This window comes from Lagenorhynchus albirostris, chromosome X (assembly GCF_949774975.1).
Source record: "Lagenorhynchus albirostris chromosome X, mLagAlb1.1, whole genome shotgun sequence".
NCBI lineage: Eukaryota > Metazoa > Chordata > Mammalia > Artiodactyla > Delphinidae > Lagenorhynchus > Lagenorhynchus albirostris.
This window is the reverse complement of record NC_083116.1, coordinates 89,609,759-89,627,406: the sequence shown is the minus strand read 5'-3', so window position 1 is coordinate 89,627,406 and position 17,648 is coordinate 89,609,759. Positions and strand designations below refer to the sequence as shown.

Here is a 17,648-nt window from a genome sequence, read left to right as displayed (position 1 = left end):
GAGTTCCCTGGCTTATGGACAAGAATTGGTCCTTCGCGCAGATATAGAGAATGGACCTGAGGACACAGGGCGTGAAGGGGAAGCTGGGACGAAGTGAGAGAGTAGCATTGACATAGATACACTGCCAAATGTAAAATGGGTGGCTAGTGGGAAGCAGCCGCATAGCACAGAGAGATCAGCTCGGTGCTTTGTGACCACTTACAGGGGTGGGATAGGGAGGGTGGGAGCGAGGCTTAAGAGGGAGTGGATATGGGGATATATGCATACATACAGCTGATTCACTTTGTTGTACAGCAGAAATTAACACAACATTATAAAGCAATTATACTCCAATAAAGATATTTTTTTTAAAAAAAGAGGGCTTCCCTGGTGGCACAGTGGTTGAGAGTCCGCCTGCTGTTGCAGGGGACACGGGTTTGTGCCCCGGTCCGGGAGGATCCCACATGCCGCGGAGCGGCTAGGCCCGTGAGCCATGGCGGCTGAGCCTGCGCGTCCGGAGCCTGTGCTCTGCAACAGGAGAGGCCACAACAGTGAGAGGCCCATGTACCGAAAAAAAAAAAAAAAAAGAAAGAAAAGAAAAGAATTGGCCCTTTGGCTGCGCAAAAAACGTTTTCCCTTTAGGAATATGTTCAGGTTCACTCAGTGCTAGGCAGGGAGAGAAGAATGCTGTGTCAGCTTAGTTACTGCTGCAAAGCAAAGGACTGCAAAACTTAGTGACTTTGAATTACGACAGTGTATTTGCTCACAATCCTGTAGGTAGGCAATTTGAGCTGGGATCAGCTGGTGGTTCCACTCTTGGATATCTCTCTGCTCAATCATGTGGCTACAGTCAACGGAAGGATCGTCTGGGCTGGAAGTTCCAATGGCCTTGCTCACATGTCTGGCAGTTGGTGCCGCTGTCAGTAGGGGTGCTTTGGTTCTCTTTCACACTCCCTCTCATCCTCCCGACCAGCTTCCTTGCATGGAGGGCTCAGGGCAGTACTGTACTAGGGCCCAGGCAGAAGCTGCAAGGTCTCTTGAGGCCTAGGCTCTAGATTTCACATAATGGGAGTTCTGTTGGCCAAAGCAAGTCACAAAGCCAGCCCAGGTTCAAGGGGTGAGGAAATAGACTCCACCTCTGGATGGGGAGCTGCAAAGTCACATTGCCAGGGGACTCAGCTACAGACAGGGGAGGAATGTTTGCGGCCATCTGTATTAATCTGCTCAGGCTATCCTAATGGAGTACCACGGACTATTGGGCTTAAACAACAGAAATGTATTTTTTCAGTTGAGGTTGGAAGTCCAAGATTAAGATGTTGGCAGGTTTTGTTCCTGAGGCCTCTCTCCTTGGTTGAAAGTTGGCTGCCTCCTCATTGTGTCCTCATGTGGACTTTTCTCTGTGCGCATGCATCTCTGGTGTCTCTTCCTCTTCTTATAAAAACACCAGTTATATTGGATTAGGGTCCATCCTTATGACCTCATTTAACCTTAATTACCTCTTTAAAGGCCCCATCTCCAAATACAGTCACACTAGGGGTTAGGACTTCAATATATGAATTTTGGAGGGACACAATTGGGTCCACAACATCATCTTTGCAAACAATCTACGCAATGCATTTAGTTATAAACACATTACAAGATATTTTACTCCATTTACTTGTTTTGATTTGAGTACAAGGTTTATTTCTTTTGGGAGAATAAATCTTTGGGATGAGGCTCAGAAGCTGTCTAGCCACTAACTGCACTGTAGCCTGGCATCTACTGTTACCCTTTGTGAAATCCAAACCATTAGGACCTTCAGGGATATCACAAGCAGGTATTCAGAGATTTGGGGAGGGAGGAGCGATCCTGTTTGGTAACTGGCCTCACTCATTGCCGAATACCCGGCACTGCTATAATTTTTTTATAATCAAAATTTTACATAAGGAGTTCATCTGTCTTTGATAAGACTGTTACTAATTATCAGGGAAAAAAGCTTGGAAAGGATGAATATTTTTCTCTTTTTTTAATCCCTGCTCCCCAGAATGTCCTGGGCCTGCATCTTGCTGCCCCATTCCATCGTGTAGCTTGCCCCCCCCCCAGCTGCCTAAATACTCTTAAACATTGACAAAATACCTTTTAGTCATAAATCAAAGAAAATAAAAAAAGTTTCATTTCTTTAAAAGATTTTGTGGGAACTTCCCTGGTGGTCCAGTAGTTAAGACTCTGCGCTTCCACTGCAGGGGGGTACAGATTCGATCCCTGGTCGGGGAACTAAGATCTCGAATGACGTGCACAGCGGCCAAAAAACAAAAATAGATTTTACTTTGATTTAAAAAGACCATTGTTGGCAACAAAGAAGTTTTTACTATATATATATTTTTTTAAAGATTTATTTTTGGCTGCGTCCGGTCTTAGTTGTGGCATGCGGGCTCTTCATGGTGGTGTGCAGGCTTCTTTCTAGTTGTGGTGCGAGGATTTTCTCTTCTCTAGTTGTGGCGCGCAGGCTCCAGGGCACGTGGGCTCTGTAGTTTGCAGCACGCGGGCTGTCGTCCAGGCGCTCGAGCTCAGTAGTTGTGGCGCGCGGGCTTAGTTGCCCCGCGGCATGTGGGATCTTAGTTCCCTGACCAGGGATGGAACCCGCGTCTCCTGCATTGTAAGGCGGATTCTTTACCACTGGACCACCAGGGAAGTCCCTCAAAGAAGTTTTTAAAGCTTCCTGTCCCAACTTGTAGCACTCACACAAGCTACGCTAACACTATGCATATGTACATCTTTATCACCCAATTTTCTGAAAGCTCTAGTGATTATAAGATTATACACACACACACAGTGGGTTCTCCCATAATTGCCAAACTTAGCAGATTAAAAAAAAAAACTCTTTTTCTCTTCAAGTTGCCTATAATCAGGGTATAAGCAAGTTGATGATGATGAAATCTGTATAATTTAAAGGGCTCCAGACATACAGTGCAAGCCATATTTTTGGAGGTTTTTTTTAAAAAAGCATTTTATTTTATTCAAATAGGCTCATCTTTTTATTCATAAGCTAAAGATCTTCTTCTGTTTCCCTCTGTCTTCTTTAATTGTGTCACTTCGGGGTATATTTCTGTGATAGAGACTATATAGCTTATTGCATGTTGGGTTATACCATACTATAACCATTAGGGCAAGATCCCAAACAAAAACAATTCACCCCTCTCTATCTATGGCCCCTGAGTGGAGATATTAAATTGAAGTATGTATGTTACAAATCCAGCCACCATCAGAAAGAAACATTCAGTAATGACCAAGGGCCTACACTTTAACCAACCCTTTGATTTGTTCTACCCAGCACCCCAAGTGCCCATGTACACACTTAAAATAACAATCTTCCTAGGATCAGAGCTGATACAAAGGCCAGCTTGTGTTTTCAGCAGTGGAGGCAGTGCTGGGCATAGACTTGGAATTTCCAAGCGAATTAAGGGAAACTTGTCCTATCTGGTGAAAGCAGGGGACTCAGGGATCAGCCTTCCTAAAATTTGGGGTACTGTGTTAAATTATCAGCAGTCTCCTCCAGGGAATTCCCTGGCGGTCCAATGGTTAGGACTCCACACTTTCACTGCGGATGGCCCGGGTTCAATCCCTGGTCGGGCACTAAGATCCCACAAGTGCCGCGGCACGGCAAAAAAAAAATAATAAATTTTAAAAAACCCCAAAAATGGTCCCCTCCCTTTCAGCATGTGACTGACTCAGGGCAGTGAACAGGGGCCCCACTGCTCCATCTATATCATCTATATCTATATCCCTATGAATCATGTATTTATTCATATTTTTTATAATTCATGTAATCTATATTTGTATTTTAATTTACATATATAGTGTAAAAGTTGCAGACTTTAAAATCGGTAACTGGCTATATTGCCTATGATGTATATTAAATAACACATGTCAATCATAGCAATCCTGTCCCATCTGAGCAGGCCTAATGCTCCAAAACCATCACTTTGCACATTGAATACTGGGTAAAGTGTTTATTCTCTTAAACACGTTTTGTCAAAGGCCTCGCCAGTTAGGGCTTTTAACTGCTGTAAGCTTTGTACCTGTTTTGTCAGTAAAATTAATAATTTTAGTACATCGTATTCGAAGACCACAAGATGTTCACTCTGCGATTTACGGTCTTGGGAGAGCCAGACACCCCACGGTGCCCGTCCTACTGCGGCAGGATTTAATTTTATTAAAGTAACTTCTGAGGGGCTTCCCTGGTGGCACAGTGGTTAAGAATCCACCTGCCAATGCAGGGGATACGGGTTTGAGCCCTGGTCCGGGAAGATCCCACATATGACGGAGCAACTAAGCCCATGCGCCACAACTACTGAGCCCGTGATCCACAACTACTGAGCCGGTGCACCTAGAGACCATGCTCCACAATAAGTGAAGCCACCGCAATGAGAAGCCCGTGCACTGCAACGAAGAGTAGCTCACTGCAACTAGAGAAAGCCTGCACGCGGCAACAAAGACCCAATGCAGCCAAAAACAAATAAAATAAATTTATTTAAAAATTAAAAAATAATAAATTTTTAATTAAAAAAATAAAGTAACTTTTGAGAGTTTTCCTAAAACCCTAACTCAAAGAACGCTTTTTATTTTGAGTAAACTATAGAATAAATGAACGAAGAACCACGGCACAGGCATGAAAATCCTAGCGGGTGAGTTACAGAGTTTACGACTGTAACGCCCAGTGCACGAGGCGCCACGCCCTGATGTATGATCTTAGAAAACCCCAACAGTAAACTCCACCTTCTGCCCCTCCTACACTTGAACAATCTGAACTTCTGAGGCTGTATTCAAACCCACCACCCGAAATCCCCAAAGCCCGGCTTAAGTGGCCCGGAACACTGGACTGGAATCTACTGCGCATGCCTCGAACCCATGACCAATGGGAGCCCGGAGCAAGGGAGCGGAGGCGGGACTATATTATTCTCCGAACTCGCGTAGCTTCAAAGAACAACAAGGACGAGAACTCGGTCATCGACCAATCAGAGGCCACGGCGGTCTCCTGCTCTCGCCACCTGTGAGCCAATTGCCGGCTTCGGTGCGTCACGAGCTGCTTCGAAATTAAGGAATCGAGGGGGTGGTGAAAGTGGTTAAGATGGCAGATGTGAGAAGGCTGAGGGTGAGACCACAGAGTGAGGCTCGCCCGAAGCAGGTGGGAATCATCTTGGGACAAGCAGAATTGTGACACTCCCCTCTCCATTAGGGAATGAGGCAGCCGTCTTATCCCTCCCCCACAAACAAAATGGTATGTTGCAAGATGGCCACCCCCTCCGCAGTGGTATGATCCTGGGCGACAGTTCCATTTTGCGTTCCTCCCCACGCCCGCAGTGGTCCATTCCAGACTGCCCTGTTAACAGTCTTGGGCTCACACAGTCAAGGAAGTGGGCGGCCCTTGGGACCCACTGACTGGAAAGTTGAAACTCTTAGAGTCACACACATTCGGGTGTGTATTCTTCTGGTGTCACAGACTGGGAAGTAGACACTTGGGGTCACAGATCGGGGTAGGGGGTAGGGAGTACCCATTTAGGGAAAGTTGGTGGTGACTTTGATGTTGTGGGCAGTGTAGGGACCAGGAGGGGACCTTTAGCTCCCCGGCTGGTCCGAGGTTAGCAGCACAAACCTAGAAGGGAAGGAGAGAGCTGGCTGGCACAGTGTTTTCCCGTGCAGGTGGGAGGAGTAGGGCAGGAAACATGTGGTGGGTGGGACCTCCGAGGTTGGCAGGGAGGTCTCCAGGAACATGTCACGGCCCTGGAAGAGTCTAGCTGGGCCCACACAATGGATCTCTGAGATGGACTTTGCAGCAAGGAAAAGTAGAGAAAGGGCAGTGGGAAGGTGGCCGTGTTCGGTCTCTGACCATCCACCAATGGTGGTGGGACCTGAACGTCTGATGGAGGAGGGTGAGGAGAGGATTGGTGCAGGAGTGGGGAGAATGCTAGACTGAGGGAAGGATAGTTAATTCATCCAAGTTACTCAGCTATTCCATGAAAACAAACAACAATGCAAAATTATAACGTGTTAAGCTCTGCCCTCATCAGATGAATTATCTCATTTAATCTTCCCAATAGTCACTACTATTATTATCTCCACTTTATGGGTGAGAGAACTGAGGCACTGAGGGGTTACCAGACTTTAAACAGCTGGTAAGTGCCAGAGCCAGAGCCAGGCTGTAGGGCTCCAGAATCTGGTTCTATCCACTGAGCAATTCTTATCTCTACAGTCGTCTCTGCTTTTCTGTGCCCACCCTGTCCTCACTCCATCCTGACCAGGACTAGAAATCAGCCCCTCTCCTGAGGGCCCCTAAAGCACCCATTTGCCCATAGCATCAGTGAACAGTGTAGACATCTCTGTGGGAGGGGCTGGCCCCTGCACACTCTGAGCTGTTTTTCTTCCCTCTTTCCCCATGCAGGGAGGTGAAGAGAGGACAGGGGAGCCCAGTGGGAAGAGGGCAGTAAATCACAGCATAGATATCTAGACCGTACAACGATTATTCAACAAATATTGATTGAGCTTTTGCATGCAGGGTCTTATGCTAGGTGGTGGAGGTATGGCAATGAACAAGGCAGACGAGGGTCCGGTTCCTGCCTGCCCTGGAAGTGTGTTTGGGGAATTCCTGGTAGGCAGACTTTGGTTATCACAATGATGGAGGTGCTTTGGCATTGAATAGGCAGGGGCCTGAGATGCTGGGGGACAGCTCCACACCACCAAGACTCGTAACATCCATGATTGTCATTCCTGGATGGTAAAAAGAGGCCTCCCAAAATGTTTCTTATGAAAAGGGAGCATTGGGTCCAAGGGTTGGGAACTGCTGTTTCCTTAGGCCTGTCCCCAGGAAGCACCCCTCAGTCAGGGGTAGGGAGGACCACGAGGGGCAGGAAGGAAGGGGGAGGAGAAGGATGGCATGGCAAAGGAAATTTTGCCACCTTGGCCTCAGTTTGGCCTTTGAGGACAGCGGTAGTGAAACAGGAGGGAAAGGAGCAGGGCATAACTTTTAAAAGAATGGCATAGCCATAGGACATGACAAAAACTGACTAGAACCGACTAGGTGCAAGATGGTGGAAGATTCAACTTCCAGTAGACCTTGAGCCTCATTATACGCTCATTGTAATACGTTAGCATACACTAAATGACACATCCATCAGCGCCATGACAGTTCCAAAGCTGACCATAAAAGGTCAAAAATGGGTGGTGGCCCAATTCCTGGAAATCCCCGCCCCTTCCCCCAAACAGTTGGAATAATCCTCCCACTCATTAGCCTATGAAATCACCCAGCCCATAAAAACTAACCACGCTGTATTTCGGGGCCTCTCGCCTTCTGAGATGGCCCACACTCTGTAGAGTGCTTCTCCTAAGGCCATTCCTGCCGTTTGAGAAGGACCGCATTCTGTCTGTGGAGTGTGTTTCTCTCTAAATAAATCCACCTATCACTTTGTCTCTCACTGAATTCTTTCTGTAAGGAGACATCAAGAACCTGAGCTTCCTTAAGTTCTGAGACCAGGTGTGTGATCTCAATTAAAAGACAGTGGGTTCAAGTCCCAATCTGGGTTTTGGCTGGGTTCGAGTCCCAGCCTGTGGGTTCAAGTCCCAATCTCAGTTGTGCGCGATTTCAGCAGGACCCTGCCCATTCCTATATCTCCTCCGTGGGTTCAACCGCGTGGCAGTGACTGGGGTGTGGAAGACACTCCCATGTCTTATAACTGACAATGTCTTATTACCTACTCAGGACTTGAGGCATGGCAGTCAGAATCTTGTAAGCAATATCCCCTCAAAATAAAGCAAAATAAGCACAAGATATAAACAGGAAATGACTCTCTGTCTGGTGATCCCTGGGGGTTGGCAGAGAGAGGTGATGGGGGAGCATCAGGTGGGTGTAAGTTATTAGGCATATCCTGGTTCTTGGGGGTTCCTGGGTATTCACTGGATTACTAAGAAGTACGTTAAAACTTTTGCTCCCCTCTGTGGTGGGCTGACTTGTAAGTATTCAATCCACTCTCCTGCTGAGAACAACCAGAAAAGCTAGATTAGGGTTTTTGTTCTTTTTTAATCTATTTGAAGGTCCAGGAGAGCAAATTACCTTTGAGGTCATCACCTCACCAAATACTGTCATCCAGTACAGAAAAGCAAGAGTTGATGGGAACAAATAAAAGTGAAATAAACCAGCTCCAAATTATTAGTGCAGGTCACCAGAGCAATTCAATAATCTGAATAAGATGAAAAATGATTGTAAAATGATGAATAAATCACTGTTTTCCAGGGTGGGGAAACTCATTCTATTAGGGACTAAAATAATAAAAATCTACTTTAGGTTTTTCATTTGGAGAAAAATATAAGTTTTAAACCTGTCTGCTCCTTAGAAGAACAGGAAATATACAACTTTTAAATGTTAATTTACAAAATAACCAGCAAATGTAGCAGAGGTTTAAAGCCCCCTGATGTAGACTTAAAGGGGACAGATCTAGGAGCAGAGAAAGAAGGAGAACAAAAGACAAAGAAGGAGCAGAAGAATTTTATCTGGGGCCCCATGTGGCATTTAACAGTTTAGGAACCATTTCTCACATAATTGGCCTCAGCTCCACCACTCACAAGCTGTGTGACCTCAGGCAAGTTAGCTAAGCTTCTCTGGGCCTCAGCTTCCCTATCAGTAAAATGTAGATAGCTGGAGTGCTTACCTCAGGGGGTCGTCTGTGCCCATGAAATGAGTACATAAGTGTGAGGCACTTAGATAAAGATCAGAAAACACTAAATCAAATTAGACATTAATCCCTCATTCATTCCTTCAAGAAACATTTATTGAGTGTCTAGTTAGTGCCAGATACTGAAGAGACGCCTGGCACACAGTGAGAGCTCAATGAACAGTATCAACATGAATGAATGCAGTGGCTTCCTAAGGAAAAAGCAGGACCTTGCCCTAATGAACAGGCTGGAAGGGGCTCCAGGCCGGGAGGTATGAAATCACCCGGTAAATTGGGAGCACCATTCGCTGGGTTGTGAACAGAGAAAGGAGGGAGGGAGGTTGGAATTGCCACACCAGAAGGGGCCTTGAGCCTAGGCTTAGGAGAGAAGCTTGGCACCTGCAGGTGTGGGAGCCATACAGGTTTCCAGGTAGGACTGTGGGTCCTGCCTTGAGACGTGCTGTTTCCCTTCAGGTACCTGGGAATGCCAGGCACACCCCAGACATGCTCAGCTCCCCCAAGCTGCTGTATGTGTACCTGAGAACTTCACGTCTCCAAACAGGCAACAGGCCCAGGGAGGAGTGGGGACCGAGCTGGCATTCACTTGGGGAAACTGTCAAAGTTAGAGCTACGCAAACCCTACAACGCCCCAATTCCCATCCTGAGTGTGCATGCCTACGTGGACCAGGAGATGCATACCGGAGGGAACACAGCAGCCTTGCTGCCAACCACAAAAGCCAGAAACAGCTCAGATGTCTGTTAACAGGAGAATATGAACAAATTGTACAGTAACACAATAGAATACTATATAGCAGTAACAGGCAAATATGAATCTTAGTAACAGAGCAGGCGTGGAGCATCCTGACAAAAAGTGCACACTCTGTACCCAGCCTGCCTGGCATGCAATCTGGGCTCTACCACTTGCTAGCTAGGACTACTGGGGAAATCATTTAACCACTCTGTGCCTCAGTTTCCCTCCATCAAATGGGCACGGTAAAAATTGTGTGTGTCCCCCGGGCTGATGTGAGGATTTCAATGAGTCAGTATTTAAATGAGTCAATATTTCAGAACAGTGCCTGGCACACACGTTCAGTGCTACAGGAATATTTGTTAGATAAAAATAGAATGTTGAATGGGGGGAAAGACAAGTCTCCAAATATCACATACTTTCAAAAGTTCAAAGGCAACAGCAACTAAACAAAATGTTGTTTAGGCATTTATATATGCTATAAAATCCGTTTCTTACAAAAAGGGGATGATAAGCAGCAAGTAATTTGGGAGCTGCAGGGAGGCAGGGGTAGGGATGGGGAAGATGAGCTGGGTGCGAGCAAGTTGTTGGGGTCTCAGGAGAGGGGTGGGATCCCAGGCGCTCGCTGTGTAATTAAAGGAAAAGCTTTAGCACAGCAACCCTTCAGCGCTAGGGGCCTTGGACCTCGGGCCCAGACTAACTAGATGCTTTGGGGAGGAAGGAGGCCGCCCAGCCCATGACTGCTCCCCGCCACACTGCAAAAATGCTGCAGTGGCCTAGCTCTTGCTGCCAGCCAACCAGGGGGAGGAGGGCTCGAGCTAGTTAGAGGGAGATGGGCCCCAGACAGTAAGAAAAAAGGAGGAGGACATGAGCTGGTCCAAAACATGGGTCTAACCAGTCAAATGGAGGAGGGCCCCAGTCTAAGGGAGGAGGAGGAGGCCAGGCCCACTGAGGGGCCCCTGGAGGACTTGTTTCCCTTGTGGTTTTTTGCACTTCCTGTTCCCCTGCTCGCTGCGAAAGTTCCTCTTCTTACCCTGCACTCAGAGCCTAGCCGGAGAGGACAAGGGCAGGAGGCACCATGAGTGGGGGCCCTTCGGGAGGCAGGCCTGGGGGCCGTGGAGGACCCGGGGTTCAGCAGAACATACCCTCCACCCTCCTCCAGGACCATGAGAACCAGCGACTCTTTGAGATGCTCGGACGGAAATGCTGGGTGAGCTGGGGATCTCCTGGCCCTCCCTGTCTCCCTTTCCTCTTCTTCCTCTCCTCCTCCTCTTCCGCCTCTTCATCTTCCCCATCCTCCCCCTCTCCTCCTTTCCCCTCCTTCCTCTCTCCTCATCTTCCCCATCCTCCTCTCTTTCTCTTTCTTCCCCTCCTCCTCTTCCTCTCCATCATCTCTCCTAGAATCCACTTACCCCCATTCACCAATCCCAGGAAGATCTCAATGTCCATTCAGTTTCCCTCTGGCTGCAGCTCTTCCTTCAGAGCCATGACAGCCATGGGCAAGGAAGGACCAGGTCTGGTTCCCAGACCCTCTGGCTGCCCCTGACCAGATTCCACTGAGTCCTGCTCTCCCCTCCCAGACGCTGGCCACCGCGGTTGTTCAGCTGTACCTGGCGCTGCCCCGTGGAGCCGAGCACTGGACCAAGGAACATTGTGGGGCTGTGTGCTTCGTGAAGGATAACCCCCAGAAGTCTTACTTCATTCGCCTTTACGGCCTTCAGGTGACCCCCGCCCCCCACTGGACAGACAACCCAGTTTTCAACCGACAAACCCGGAGCTGTGTCCATAGCCCTGAGCCCTCAGGCAGATCAATGAACCCCTGAGCCCCAGAACCAAAGACTTCATCCAAATGTCAACCTCTGGTTTGTCTTTCTAAGTCCGTGATGACTGACCCCAGAGTCTTCATGTCAAGATCTATAACCCCCAATATTAGTATACCTCCTAAGTCTGATCTGTTCCACAAACTCCAAAAAAAATGAGTACTGTATTTTTACCTGAACCTCCAATCTGTTCGAAACTCAACATTTTGGGTCTCAGAAATCGCCCATCAAAACTCCTGAACTCCAGAATTCTGCCTAGCTCCTAAGTCATAAATCTGTTCCACAAATCCTCAACCTAAACTCTCTAAGCATAAACCCCAAATTCATCCTTCTAAACCATGAAGGTCGATCCAGTAGGACCACATCAAGATCCCAGGGCCATAAAATATTGACCAAACCCCTAAGCCATAACTCTGCTCCACAAACCTCAAATTGCACATACGTTGGCTAAACCCGCCTCCAAAAAAACCTCCCAAGTCTATATGTCTGAACCTCAAATCTCAACCCCAACTCCTAATCCTGGAGCCCTACCTGCCCAAATGAAGGCCCCCATAAAAGGGGGGATTTGGGATGATTCTACGAATGGGCTCAGTTTCCTAGGACTAGAGTCCAAAATCCTCAAATTCAAGCCCCCAAGTTCCACATCTAGGGCCCTGGACCCCAAATCCAAATCTCTCACTGAAGTGTCTGATTCCCATACTGTACCCCAACCCTCCACATCTGACACCTAGACCCCCAACTCTCCGATGCAGAGCTGGAAATCTCCAAATCAGATCCCTGGGCCCCAAGTTTGTATACCATGTTCCCTGTCCAGAAAACAGAGGCCTGCCACCCAGGGCACGCCTCAGTGCCAGTGTGTTCCCCACTTCTCCAGGCTGGCCGGCTGCTCTGGGAACAGGAGCTGTACTCACAGCTGGTCTACTCCACTCCCACCCCCTTTTTCCACACCTTCGCTGGAGATGTAAGTGACCACCTAACCCCTGGGCCTCAGTTGGGGTGCAGGGAGGAGACGGGAAATGTGTGGGGGGCCTGGAAGGCCACTGACCCCCCCACGCACGTGCAGGACTGCCAAGCGGGGCTGAACTTCGCAGACGAGGGTGAGGCCCAGGCCTTCCGGACCCTGGTGCAGGAGAAGATACAAAAACGAAATCAGAGGCAAAGTGGAGGTGAGGAGGCCTTGGGGGAGGAAAAGAGGTTGAGCAGAAGTGAGCGCAAGAGTAGGGAGCTGGAAAAGCCCCTCTCATGGTTCTGGTTCCCAGTCCACCTGTCTCTCCACAGACAGGCGCCAGGTCCCCCCTCCACCAGTGCCAGCCAATGAAGGTGAGTCCTCTAGTGCAAGGAAGAGTAAGAAGGGGCTAGCCCAGGAGCCTGTGGCAGGGTTGCGATAGCTCTCTACCCATTCCGTCTTCCCAGAGAGAAGAGGAGGGCTCCCACCCCTGCCCCCACACCCAGGTGGAGACCAAGGGGGTGAGTGCTATTCTTCCCTGTGTCTCTACATGGGCAGGTGGTGGGGGAGTGAATGGATACACAGGCGGGGAGTGGGTAGATGGATGAGTAGGTGGGTGGGTGCAGCGATAAGTGGGTGAATGTGTGGGTGGATGGATTGGTGGTGGAAAGATGGTTGAACGGGGGCATGAATTGATGGAAGGATGAAAATATAGATAGATGTATAAGTGGGTGTAGAGATGTATAGGTGAGTGGGTATGTGGATAAATGGATGAATAGATGGATGGATGATTGAATAAATTAATTAATGAATGAGTGATTGAATGAATTCGGTAGTGAATAAATGAATAAGTGACAACATTTCAATCGGTGAAGAAAGTAACTATTGAATGAGTGAACAAATAATTTAACAAATTAGTCGATGAGCCAGTGAATAAATGAGTCAGTACTTAAGTGATAAGCATGAGTAAATAAATTAATTAATTAATCAGTGAATGTATGGATGGTTTGTGGCACCCACCCAGCCGCTTCTCCATAAACCCTATCTGGACCCCTCATCCACTCCCTCCATGACCATCAAACACACAGATTCCCTCAACCATCTTCCTGTCTCTTGCTCCTATGCTCTGGTTGGTAGGTAAATGGGTCAGTGGCCCAGTCACCCATTTTTCCCCACAGGCCCAGCAGCTGGCTCACTGTCCCTGGGGCTGGTGACAGTGGACATCCAGAACCCAGACATCACGAATTCACGATACCGTGGGCTCCCTGCACCTGGGCCTGGTCCAGGTGATAAGAAACGCTCAGGGAAGAAAAAGATCAGCAAGGCTGATATTGGTGCACCCAGTGGATTCAAGTGAGAATCTCTCCCCAGTGGGCCCACAGATCCTGGGGGTGGGGGAGCAGATGAGCAGGTGGATAGGAGGATAGTTGAGTGGATGGAAGGATGGGGAAATGGATGGGTGGGTGGGGGAGTAGGTAGATGAGTGGATGGGTAGGTGGGTGGGTTCAAAGCCGGGGACTAGGGAGAGGCACCAAAGGCACCAAGGTTCCCAACTTTTACAGAGGCAGTCACTCTCCGGGCCATGCAACTACAATTCATGACTCAGAGAGTGAATGCCTCCTGAAATTTTGCTCCTCACTCACCTCAAGCTAGTCCCACCCTAGTCCCACCCTGGGTGGGCTGGTGGGTGAGTGGATCGGTGGGTAGATGGATAATTGGATGAATGAATGAATGGGTGGATTGGAGAATGAATGGATGGGTAAATGGGAAATGGGTAGGTAGATGGATGGGTGAGTGGATGAGTATGTGGTCTGATGGGTATATAGGCTGATTTGTTCACAGACAAGGTGGATGGGGATGGATAGGTGGCCAGATATGTGGATGAATGGACAGTTCAATGGGTAAATAGACAGAAGTGTGTGGTTGAATGGGTAGTCAAGTGAGTGAATGGATGGAAAGATGGGCACATGGGTAGATGGATGGGTGGATGGACAAGTGTGGGTTAGGACAGATTGGTGGACAAATGGGTAAATAGATGTGTGTGGACAGATGAGTGGGGAGACAAATGTATATAGATCAATGGTCCGACAGGTGAATGTGAATGGCTACGTGGGCAAATAGATGGGTGGATGGATGGTGGAAAGAGGGCTGGGCGGACAGATGGGTACCACAAACTATGGACCCCTTCTAGTTCCATAACTACTGCTCTCACTCCTTCATTCACTTAAGACTCATACGTTAATTCTGGCCCCTCAGAGTCCCTCTGGGCAGGAGAGGGCAAGAGGGCTTCACTAGGAAGAGAGGGAAGGAAGGGCCGTGGGGCTTCACTGGGGTCTCCTCACCTCCCCCAGACATGTCAGCCACGTGGGGTGGGACCCCCAGAATGGATTTGACGTGAGTAACTCCAAAGTCCCCTGGACCCCACTCAACTCCCACCTACCTTTCCATAGTCCACTGCTCCAGACCTACTCCCCAGACCCCACCCTTCCCACACCCCTCTTAGATCCCTCTCTGGGGTGGACCCCATAATAATCTGTGCCCCTTCCCTCCCCACCTTATTCTCACACCCCTGCCCCGGCCTTTTACCTCCTGGGCAGGTGAACAATCTGGACCCAGATCTGCGGAGCCTGTTCTCCAGGGCTGGAATCAGTGAGGCCCAGCTCACTGACGCGGAGACCTCCAAATTTATCTATGACTTCATTGAGAACCAGGGTGGGCTGGAGGCTGTGCGGAAGGAGATGAGGCGCCAGGGTGAGCCCCCCTCTTTCTGGACACCCCCTTCTTCTCCAACCCTGGTAGCTGATCTCTAAGAGATACATTGCAGGCACTCAGTCCTCATGGAAACCCCTATACCGCTCAAATTGGGAGTTGGTCGATTAGGATACCCATTTTACAAATGAGCAAAACTGAGGCTCTAAAGAAAACTATAATAATAGCTCTGTGTTATCTTTCCCCCTCAGAGCCGCTTCCACCGCCCCCACCACCATCCCGAGGAGGGAACCAGCCCCCCCGGCCCCCAGCTGTGGGGAGTAACAAGGGTCGCTCTGGCCCACTACCCCCTGTACCTTCGGGAGGTGCTCCTCCCCCGCCAACTCCCCGGGGACCCCCACCACCGGGCCGAGGGGGCCCTCCGCCACCACCCCCTCCAGCCACTGGACGCTCTGTACCACCGCCCCCTCCCCCCCCTGGAGCTGGGGGGCCGCCCCTGCCTCCGCCACCACCACCACCACCGCCACCACCCAGCTCTGGGGTCGGACCGATCGCTCCCCCACCCCCTCCTCCTCTGGGGCTTGTGGGGGGCCTGGCCCCTGGTGGGGGTCGGGGGGCGCTTTTGGATCAAATCCGGCAGGGAATTCAGCTGAACAAGGTGAGGGCCGGCGTGATGGAGGATTGGGGGACTGGGACTCTGGGGTGTGCTGCACAAGTCAGGATATTAGGGGGCCAGGGCCGAGACTGATGGGGGTCCCAGGATTTGGGGGTTGAGTGATAGGGTTGGGAGGTTGGTGGGGAGACGGGAGTGTGTGGGAGGAGAAAGGATGATGAGGGGCGGGGAGAAGCGCTTCTCTCACAGGCCCTGAGCCTTGTGTGCTGGACCCTGCTTGCTGCAGACCCCTGGGGCCCCAGAGAGCTCAGCGCTGCAACCGCCACCTCAGAGCTCCGAGGGGCTGGTGGGGGCCCTGATGCACGTGATGCAGAAGAGAAGCAGAGCCATCCACTCCTCGGGTAAGAGCTCCCCCCCCCTGCGAGCCTGCCATTCGGAGCCCATCCTGCCAGGACCCCGACCCTGGTTCCCAGCTAGTGTCAGCCTAAAAACACCCCTAACAGCCACCATCAATAGTAACATTAGCCCATATGTTGATGAGAGCATGAACATGAATCTTTTATCAGTCTCTTTTTCTACAACGTTAACTGTCATTATGTAACAGTAATATGATTAACTCTATCTTTGACAATAGTATTAACATTAATCCCATATGTTCAATAGTATTAACATTAGCCGCTATGTGATGATAATATTATAAGGAGCCCCCATCTTTGACCATCATATTGACTCTAACTCCATGTGTCAACAGATTAACCTTAACACATTATGTGATAATATTATAACTAACCCAATCTTTTACAATAATGTTGACATTAATCCCTTAATGTGTCAACAATATTGTCATTATATGACAATTATATGAGGATAATATTAACCTCAACCTATTATGTGACAATAATATAATTAACTCCAACTTTGACAATAATACTAACATCAACCCCAGAGTCTGTTCACAAGATAAACATGAATCCATTACATGACAATATCATAACGAACCTCATCTTTTGACCATGACATCATCATTAACCCCATTCCGTGTCAACAATGTTAACCTTAACCCATTATGAAACCATAATATTGTAATTTCCTCCACCTTGGCTAATATTTAAATCCACCCCGTTAAGTGATAAGTCTGTTAAAATCAACCCTTTGTATGACAATAATATCCCAACTAACCACACATTTTTGACAATAATGTTAACCTCGACTCCAACTAGAACCCAGACCCCAGCTATAGTCCCTACCTTGCCCCTAAATCTCCCTCCTCTGAGGGGGTCCCTTCTTCATCCAACACACAGGCCCCAGATCTAATTTCCAAGCATGAGATCTCAGTCCCCCAGGGTCCTGAGCCCCAACCTCCCAGGCCCTAGTAATCCCCCTCCCTAGGGCTTTTGAACCCTCCTGCCCATCCTGAGTTCCACTCTCTCTCTCCCTCTAGACGAAGGGGAGGACCAGGCTGGCGATGACGATGAGGATGATGAATGGGACGACTGAATCACCCCCCCCACTGTTCTGTGCTCACTCCCTTGGCAGCCCTGCTCGCCACCCTCCACTTCCAGGCCCCTAAGCCCTGTTTCTTCTCCACCCACCCCTTCAATGCTGTTATCTCTGACTGCCCCCCCAATACTCACCCTAGCAATAGTAGGGGACCCTTTTATACAAACTTTCTCAGTTCTCCTCACTCAAGGATTTTTAAACAAAAATAAAATAACTGTCTTTTTGTTTCTTTAAATCTTACTTCCTTTATATTCCAAATGTGGGAATTTGGGGTCCTTTTTCCCCAAAGTCCCTTTTATTCCCATTTCATTTATTTAACCTTATAGGTATACATTCATTTATTCCCTCGGTCATTTAGCCTGTACTTCTTTGTTTCCTTCTGCCCTTTTTTCTTTCCACAGATATTTATTACCAGGAACTACTTTAGGGGCTAGGGATAAGGCAGTGGGGAAAAAACAACAAAAATTCTTGGTCTTGTGAGGTCAACATTCTAGGGCAGAAGACACACAAGAAACAAGGAATTAAATCAAAACAAAAGATAGTTATAGGACTTCCCTGGTGGCGCAGTGGTTAAGAATCCGCCGGCCAATGCAGGGGACACGGGTTCGAGCCCTGGTCCGGGAAGATCCTACATGCCGCGGAGCAACTAAAC

The 17,648-nt window shown here is 48.8% G+C and overlaps 1 protein-coding gene across 1 annotated transcript; it reads left to right on the top strand.

Annotated features, from left to right (window-relative positions):
- Positions 1–10,427: 10,427 nt before the first annotated feature.
- On the top strand, positions 10,428–17,181 carry WAS (WASP actin nucleation promoting factor). Its single transcript, XM_060137471.1, has 12 exons — positions 10,428–10,618; positions 10,989–11,129; positions 12,103–12,189; positions 12,292–12,394; positions 12,507–12,548; positions 12,642–12,695; positions 13,353–13,527; positions 14,526–14,568; positions 14,772–14,925; positions 15,135–15,541; positions 15,783–15,897; positions 16,938–17,181. Exons 1-12 carry the CDS (start codon positions 10,487–10,489, stop codon positions 16,991–16,993), a joined length of 1,509 nt encoding a protein of 502 aa, XP_059993454.1. The 5' UTR covers positions 10,428–10,486; the 3' UTR covers positions 16,994–17,181.
- The last annotated feature ends 467 nt before the right edge of the window (positions 17,182–17,648 follow it).